The 9,814-nt window shown below is 31.5% G+C and overlaps 1 protein-coding gene across 3 annotated transcripts in view; it reads left to right on the plus strand.

Annotated features, from left to right (window-relative positions):
- Nucleotides 1-6,268, plus strand: part of LOC118181703 (cysteine-rich with EGF-like domain protein 2) — a 68,037-nt gene extending 61,769 nt beyond the window's left edge. For all 3 annotated transcript variants that reach the window (XM_085810130.1, XM_085810128.1, XM_085810129.1), the window contains one exon: nucleotides 721-6,268. In XM_085810130.1, the coding sequence (XP_085666256.1) occupies nucleotides 721-941 (221 nt within the window). In that variant the 3' untranslated portion in view covers nucleotides 942-6,268. The remainder of the gene's footprint in view (nucleotides 1-720) is intronic.
- The last annotated feature ends 3,546 nt before the right edge of the window (nucleotides 6,269-9,814 follow it).

Genomic DNA, 9,814 nt, shown 5'->3' on the forward strand with positions numbered 1-9,814 from the left:
GATTTCTCCTATGTGTAATGTGAATATAAGCTAGTTTATCTTGGAAAGCACTCCACAAACGCATCCATTTCCTAAGTTGTATAGTTAGTGAATTTTGCCATTATCATATGATCCTATGTCAGAGAAAAAAGATCATCAGAAAATTTAAGGGGGAGTGACATTTGAAAAAGAAGTATTGTAAGCATTCATACTTTCAAAATGCTCTGTATGTTAGTACTGGAATTTTTGATTATTTTTAGAATATAATCAAGAAAATACAAAATAATAATGTAATAGTAAGTGTTAATATATATATATAAGAATTAAATATCACTTTGAATGTTTGATTCCTCAAATCAGATATAATAACAGTATTATAAAAATATATCTTCTAATAATGTACCAGTGCGATGAGTTTGAGTGCAGTTCATTAAGCTTTGGCCATGAAAAATGGTCTAGGCCTTGTTTCCGTAGAAATAGGCAGATATGGCTTTACGAATGGGAAAGGGTTTGAGATAAATCGTTAAAAAGGGCTGAAGCCCGTTTCAGGTCTCTTTTTGCCTCCAGGTTTTCATCTAATCTTCACCATTTACATATCTTCACGTTGTTATTGTGTACCAAGTTTTAAATATTATTCTGTATTTGGCTGAAAATGTCAAAATTTTTATGTATTACATATCATTATGTTATTCAATATATTATTATTGAAACATTTCCTAAACATTTTTATCTTACTTTTAGAAAACAAAGCATGGCAACGATCTGTGCATATAGAAATAGCAAGATATGCAACATATTTAGGACTGTGCATTGCTACTTGCATTATATTTCGTCGTAGTATGTTTTTGGCAAGTATCATTGGCGTATTTGTAGCAGTATACATTGGACTTTCAGAATATACTGTTGGCGAGTGGGATAAGCGCTCTCTTATAAAATCTATTAAATCATTAGCATTTTTATGACTGAAAGCTTTCATTATAATTAGTGTGTGGAATTATTCTCAATTATTATACTGTATGTTTTTTCATGTACAATTTTGTTTATATGACTCTGTGCATTTAATTGTATTGTTATTTAATAAGACTTATATCAGGTCTAAACTAAAAATTTTGCTTTTTTAAATTTAGCATTGCAGTTTTTTTTTTTTTTTTTTTTTTTTTTCTCTTAAGTATATAGTTTTCTATGATTAACATTTTATTTCTTGTATATATACATACCATTATTAAGTTCAACAGTCAACTAAGTATTGTGATTAGATATGTTCCTGTTATATAATTATGTATTATATTTCAGTAAGAGTAAAGATTGCTGATTTTAATATTGTATGATATTGTTACTAGTACTTGCCAGAAGTTTGATGTCTCGGTTGAAATCAATTTTATGTTTCCCTTTTTCCTAGCTATTTTGAGCTAACTGGATATGTGCAAAATCATATTTATGAATAAAATGTGATAACTGGAAGTAACTTTGTATAATATTAAAAGTAACTGTTAAATATTTTGGACTGAAGTCAGATATATTGAAATATATTTATAATTTCAATTTAATTAAATATCTTTTTATTTGTTTATTTTTAATCTTTTTGTCAAATATGTTTAATTAAATCTTTATTCATTAGTTTACTAATCTATTTTTAAAGGTGATTTAATAAATTTTGTTTTTTCTAATGTACAGAGTGTAAAGAGAGAAATTATCTAATTATGTTTTTATATGATTTTAATTCTGGAAGTTTTATTTTTCTTGAAACTTCAGATTTGTTTCAGGTATTATATTTCATATAAATCTGTTTCAAGAATAGTTACTGCAGCTTTATCTTTTGAACTATTAATTCTAGTCTTATTTTTAATTTTTAATTTTTTTTTTTTTTTTTTTTTTTTTAATTCTGGGTAGAAATGTATTTTTTCAGTTAAAAGTATGAGAAATAGAAACTTAAAAGTACAAAAATTAACTTCTGTTAGAGCATGTAAGGTCATACAATGTTAATGCCCATGCAGATCTGCATTATCTCATGTGCCTTTTAAAAAATATGAAAGTTCCAACTTCTAAAATTTTAATCACTGGAAAGTTAACAAAACTTGCTATAAAAGTAAGTGCATGTTTTCTAATTTTTACCAACTTTATTATGTAGATTTTAAAAATATTACTCAGTTTGCAGTATTAAAACTGAAAGAGCATTTTAAAATCTGAGTTTTCATATTTTATTTTAAATCATGTGAAGGAACTCATAAATAAGGTGCTACTTGAAGTTTTATATATGTAAGAAAGATATACCATTAAATATATTCAGTCACAAGATTGTTTGATACATATAATCTCTTAATATACTTGTTGCACACTTTTGGATTATTTGGGAAAAAAACAGTGTCGATATGGCCTGCTATTTTGTTGCTCCAAAAGTAAAAGTATTTTCATGTACTGCAGAACACTGAATTTTCAAAAATTGAGATCTGGATTTTCCATTGGCAACAGTGTGAAAGATTTCAAAGTGTCACTGGATATTATTCCATTACAATATTCATGCACTTCATGCATGAAACCTTCAGGTTTATAGTTGAGTTCATATTTCTACAACTGGGTTTTAATCCAAACAGTAGAATTTCTTTGACAAATGCGGCTATTACTAGTAGGCATCTTTTTAATTGGTGAAAGGAACTTTATTGGTTGAAGAGCAGTCAATCCATCGTTGACCAAACTGACTTTTCAGTAATCAAGTTCTATGCATGCTGTCATATTGTATGAAAGATGACAAAGCAAACTGCTGGGATCTATAACTTTATAATGTTATTATTAGATTGGCTGCTTAGATTGATTAATCTTAATGCCATATAGGGTCATCTGCATTGAAACATATTCACTAACCTGTGAAATGATTGATTGAAATTATTGTGTTCTTACACTGTAGCCTAAGGCATGTCATAACTGATATTTTTGCATTTAGATGTACAAATCTAGTGTAAATATTTTGAAAGTTAAAGCTGCAGCTGTATTTTTTAGATCATTTATGAGAAGAGCACATGAACCTTGAATATTTTCCTGGTGATTGTTGCATTTTAGTTTAGAGAGATATTAGAAGTAAGTATTTAAGTAAAAAAAAATTTCACAATTGTATTTGAATATAATACAAGGGTCATAGGGAAAGCAATGCAGAAGTTGGCCATATTAACTGATTTATCTTATTTAAACTCTGCATTTTATCAGAGTGACCTTTTCTCTACCCAATCATATGTAACAATAACGTTCTTCGGTGAAATAAATAATGGATACAATATATAAGCAACATGCCATCATTGAGTTCCTGGCCAAAAAAAAAAAAAAAATGTAGTCTTGTCTGATACTTGCATAAGCCTTCAGCATGTTTATAGAGATGACACTATCAACTAAAGCAATATGCATAAATGGTAAAGAAGTTCAAAGACAAGAAAACCAACGTTGAATATAAACCACATTATGGGAGATGATTAAATGCAACTTGGGGGAGCCTAATCTTTAATTAGATGAAGGAATTGGATTTAGTTGGCATCCATGAGTTTTCAGCACAAGTGGACAAGAATTACTATGGGATAAAAAAGATGATAGAAGATTTTGATTATTGTAGAGTGTGTGCCTTGACAGCTGACAACCTGTAAGAAGGAGAAAACGGTCTGCCATTTGCTCTGACCTGTTGAAAGCTATAAAGCTAATAAAGATGAGTTTCTTATTTTCAGTTTTATGGTGGAGGGTGAAATGTAGCATTATAGGAGTTCACCTACTTGGTGTATTGAAGTCTTTTTGATCCTTTTGGCTGGATAAATGCATGTAAAAATTAATTAGTCTAGGTTTCTCATGTTACATCATACACATTTACTTCATATTTTCATAATAGACACTTTGTCATTCACTATGAGTGCACCTACTTCTCACGTTTGCAAATTTTTGTTGGCATTCCACAAGGGTCTTTGTTGGGCCTTATTTTATTCCTTATTTTTGTGAACAATATGCCATAAACACCTAATACTACAGTTGCCTGTTTTGAGTAATCCTTGCAAAAAATGCACCTATCCAGTCACTTCATACATACGTTCATTTATACATATGGAATCCTAGCTTCAGAAGTGGGAAATAAAAATTAATGAGTAAATCAGAAGCAATTCTGTTCACTAGAAGAAAAAAACAACTAAATTATCAAAATATTTGACACTTATCATGAATGCATAGTGAAATACTTAGGTATTATTTTAGATCAGTGACTTGGATAGAAGCCACATATGTTATTTTTGTAAGTTCCAAGCTGCTAAAACTATGCTTACCTCCCTAATTTCCCTAGAACTGTGATTTGTTGATAAGTTTTGCATTTATGAGACTAAGTTGCATTCTATAATTATCTATAAGAGATGATTTATTTGTAAATAAATGTGGAGAACTTAAAACAAAGTAAAACATATGTGTCAAAACTTATAAAAAGATTTTTCGAAAATGCAAGAAAAATGAATGATTCCATTCCAAATCTAGACTATGAGTTTGTTGATCATGCTAATGCTATAAGAACTGAGGATGTTTCTGTGTGTATTAAATTAAGTAATAAATTTTTCATCAATTCTCACAATGCATCTATCAACAAGAGAATATTTTTAGGAATTTCGTCATACCAAATAAAGCAGATCGCTGCTTGGGTGTGGAATCTAATAGATGATGTACCTACCAAAAAACAAAATGTGCATGCACCTTTATGATCCCGAAATGAAGAAACAGTTTAAGAGATGACTTTTTCTTCATTTGCAAGGCCTAAAATGTTCAAGAGCTGAAAATCAGTACAGAAGTTCATAGTGACTGTTTTTTCTTATGAGTCTTGATTCATTATTCTTGATTTTTTGGAGCATGAGCATACTGGGGCCAACAGTTGGTATGTCCAGACACTCGGAGAGCTACCAGGAGCAATTAAAAGTAACAAACAGAAACCTGAACATGATCCATATTCACACTAAAAATGCATCTGGCAAATTTTTTACAACCTATGCGATCAGCAAATTGGATTGCACGTGTGCCTGTCATATATCGTACAAACCAGATCTTGCATCTTCACACTTTTGCTTCTTTGATATAAGGAAGGAAGCTATGATGACAATATTTATTGATATAAACAAAGTGAATTTATCTGTATAAAAAGAGTTTAACAATTTGCACCTGAGTTTTTCTAAATAGCCTTTAAGGAATGTATGTGTTCAGCAGTGTCACAAATACATCACTTACAATGAAAACTATGTTGAGTAGTACTTTTGCATTGAAGAATAATCACACCAACAGCATTTGGAGTTGAATGATTTGTGTCAGTTAATGAAAATGCCTGGCCAACTTTTGCATTATTCTTCATACGGACTCTTGCAGAAATTAAAAAAACAGAGCAGTGATGGACTGCTCAGTCTCTTTCTTAACCTATCTCTTCCCCAAATGCCGTAGTTGCTATTTTTTTTTTAGGGGTGGGGGGTCCTAGCACTATACTACATTTTGTAATGTACTTTAGTTTTAATGTGTTGTTGTTCTAAATTTCACAGAAATGGCCACTCTGAATTAGCTGCAATAGTATATATTTATTTTGTCATTTCAAATACTGTATTTAGAGAATCTCCAATGGTTTGGGGTAACTCATTTATTTTTGAATCTGGCAAAAGAGGAAGATTATTAACTAAACCTACCAGCTGTAATATATTAAATCACTAAGTCAGATTGAACTGGTTCAGATCCTTGCTGCATCATAGTCAATAAATTACTTAGTGCAGTTGCATGACTTTTAACCAGAGCTTCTGCAAATGGCCTTAATATTGCAGGTTCATACCTGAAAGAAAATTCAGTACAATGAGGTGTATATTATTTTGTGAAACTTGCAACATTCTCATGTCTAGACATGTATCTGCAAATGTATTTTAAATCTTTATGTAAATTGCATAAATCTGCAATAATTCATTGTTAAATTAATATTAAACATGCACGCATGGATATAATTATTCATGAAAAATGATAAAAGTTAGCAACAGAACCTGGCATTGCAGGATGTACCTTGTTTTTTGCTGCAGTTTGGATTTACCTCTTTTGTTAAAGAGAAACCATGTTTTAATTAATTGTGTTTTTCTTTAGTGTGCATTTTGCATGAAATTCTGAAATTTGCAAAATTGTTTGTCATAGTTATTCATAACTTCACTATTTCATCCCTTTATAATTTTATCCTAGGAAATAAATTGAAGAGTTGTGTGGTTTTTTTTTTATTTTTTGTAATTTTATATCATTATAGAAATAAAATTTTTATTGGTCATTTGGAGATTTTGAAATTTTTTATTTAGAGTTGTTCGGGAATTGTTTTCAAAGCATGCAAAAAATTTTTGTAATTTATGAGGGGAATTCAGTATATTCTATGACTAAGTATGAATGCAATATCTGTGGGCTAATGAAATTTGATGAATGAATTGCAGGATTCTATGAAAGTATTAAGAAGGAAGGTATTCATAGCAGTTTTGGTTGTTCAGTTTTTGAGAACCTGTGAAATGTCAGTGGAGGGTTTCTGTTAGTGTTGAAATTATCAAACATTGTTCAGTGATTGAATTGACAAAAAGAGACATAACACTAACATAATCTTGAATGCTTTGCTGTAGTCCATGATGGTACAGCACCTTCCTACACCACTCCCGAAAAATGAACTGCTATGTTTAGATGGGGAGAACATCACTTGCAAATAGTATTAGGTTACACTGTTGATGAAACCATTCATACTTGAGCAATGTGATAGAAAATAGGTAAGTGAATGTCTCAGATTGCTGTAGAAGTGGGCAAAAATATTGGATAAATTAAAATATTCCTGCATAAAAAAATAAACCTGCTGCTTGGGTTGCCTATTCTGTGCCAAATGGTTGCCCAAAATTTTCATGCCAGAAATGAAAAAAATCGGATTGAACATTTTCAAAAAGTGCTTTCCTTGATAAATGCTGATAAAAATTTTTATTCATAATTAGTGACTAAATATGAAACCTTGAACATTCTGGCTGAAAATAAAACAAAGAGCATTTATGGAATGATTATTGTAATACCTGTAAAAAACGTTTACCGCTTTACTGGTAACTTCTGAAAAGTAGTCTAAAATTATATTAAATTTAAGAGTACTTTTCTGTTTTTCTTAAATAAAAAAAAATTTGGTAAATCAACATTATTTTACTATTGGCAGAAAAAAATCTGATATAAATTTTATAGTGAACTTGTGCTAACACTATTAGCATTGCACTAACATCTAAAACACTATTAGCATTACAATTGGTATTGCTAACGTTCATTGAAATTCATACTTGATGAACTAACAAATCAAAGCACAGTTTTGAGTAAAAAAATTAAGTATGTTTTGAACCATTCTTTAAAATAGAAATGAACTGCTTATTCTAATATGTCACAATATCATTTCAATCTTAGCTTGAAATACTGGAATGATGAAGATTGTGGAATTTTTAATTAAACTGTTAAACTAAGAAAATACTGGAGTTGAAAGTATATATATATATATGTGTGTGTGTGTGTGTGTGTGTGTGTGTGAGAGAGAGAGAGAGAGAGAGAGAGAGATCAAAATATGTAAACCAAAATTATATATTAAATTAGCAAGTAGCCCTTTAATTCCTCATTTTAATTTGGGCACTTTCACTGAGTATTCTAAAAATGGTAATAATTTTTTCCTCGACTGCATGATTTCTAGATTAATCCTATCATATGACATTTACATAATGATGATTTAGCTAAATCGGTACTTAAACAGAAACCTTTCTCTTAATAAGCCTCCATATTGGATAACTATGCACTTGCTTTCTGCACCTCAGCCTAGATAGACTGCTGCTTACTGCTTCTCTTCTTACCAAAAAGCTGTCAAAAATGTAAAATGTTTGAAATAGGCACGATTAGAGTGCTAAGTGAATTGTGGCTGCAAATGCCTATTGAAATAAAAAGGAATGCTGCTAAGTTGCATTTCATTATGGATCAATATCTATGCTAATTGCATCTAGTCCATAGAATAAATATAATGTTATTGTATACTTGGCATGTAATAATATAGGAAAGCTGATAGCGTGCGTATGTGTAGAACTATTGCATTTTGTGGATGTTGATCTGTTATGAACAGCAAGTTTAGAAGCCAAAAGCAAAATAAATATTCCTTTTTATTTCAATTAATATTTGCAGCCGCAATTCCTTGGGTCTCTAATCATGCCTGTTTCAAACATATTACATGTTTGATAGCTTTCGGTAAGAAGAGAAGCAGCAGTCTATCTAAGTCGAGTTTCAGAAAGCAAGTGCATAGTTATCCAATATGGAGGCTTATTAAGATAAAGATTCCGGTTTAAGTTCCAAATTAGTGATATAGTCATTGTTATGTAAAAGTGATATGATAGGATTAATCTAGAAATCATACAGTCCAGAAAGTTATTACTATTTTTAGAATATAGAGGGTAATTACCGAAATTAAAATGACTAATTAAGTGGCTATTGCTAATTTAAATTTAAATTATAATTTTAATTTACATATTTTTATCTTTCATACATATATGTTATCAACTTTCCTGCATTATTACATCTAAGTCCACAGCAACATTATGTATATATAATATGTGATACTGATTTCTCATATTTTCTAGGCCCAGTAACATCAACATCTGCTGTTATGTTATCGGTGAAGAAAAAATTTTAATTACCGATAATAAAGATCCAAAGTATTACACTGAAGTGATAAAAGTCATGGGATAGCAATATGAAAATATACAGATGGCAGTAGTATCGTGTAGAAAATGTATAAATGCGAAGTGCTTTGGCAGGGCTTTCATTTGTGTTCAAGTGATTCATGTGAAGAGGCTTTGACGTGATTATGGCCGCACAACGAGAATTAACAGACTTTGAACGCGGAATGGTAGTTGGAGCTAGACACATGGGTCATTCCATTTCGGATATCGTTAGGGAATTCAACATTTCGAGATCCACAGTGTCAAGAGTGTGCCGAGAGTATCTAATTTCAGGCATAACATCCCACCATGGACAGCGCAGTGGCCGACCACTTGCACTTAACGACCGAGACCAGCAATGTCTGCGTAGAGTTGTCAATGTTCACAGACAAGTAACACTGCAGCAAATAACCACAGAAATCAATGTCGGACGTACGAGGGACGTGTCCAATAGGACAGTGCGGCGAAATTTGTCTTCCTTGGGCTATGCCAGCAGAAGACCGACTCGAGTGCCTTTACTGACAGCACGACATTGCCTGCAGCGACTCTCGTGGGCTCGGGAGCATATCGGTTGGTCCCTAAACGAATGGAAAACCGTGGCTTGGTCAGATGAGTCACGATTTCAGTTGGTAAGAGCTGATGGTAGGGTTCGAGTGTGGCGCAGACCCCACGAAGCCATGGACCCAAGTTGTCAACAAGGCACTGTTCAAGCTGGTGGTGCTTCCATAATGGTGTGGGCTGTTTTTACATGGCATGAACTCGGTCCTCTGGTGCAACTAAACTGATCATTGACTGGAAATGGATACCTTCAGCTACATTTTTTTTTTCATTTTTCTGATTTAGCTACTTTTTTTTTTTTCATTTTTCTGATTTAGTTATTTTACGTTCTTCTCGCTTTCCTTTTGTATGTGTGAATTTCAGCTTTGTGACCTTTAATTGTAAGTTTACTTTCTTTTTGGTTTCTTAGATTAATGTTTTTCGTTGCCCGGACTCATGCTTTGGTCTCTCAGATTAATTTAATATTACCTTTGGCTCAATGAGCAGATCTTTGTTAACTTTTATATCATTTGGTAGTTCCGGCTCTCTATTCTGTGGGGAACCACGGATTGCTGGTAGCCGTC

Source organism: Stegodyphus dumicola, chromosome X2 (genome assembly GCF_044657685.1).
Source record: "Stegodyphus dumicola isolate Sdum_Otavi_A_Nest chromosome X2, ASM4465768v1".
Classification (NCBI taxonomy): Eukaryota; Metazoa; Arthropoda; class Arachnida; order Araneae; family Eresidae; genus Stegodyphus; species Stegodyphus dumicola.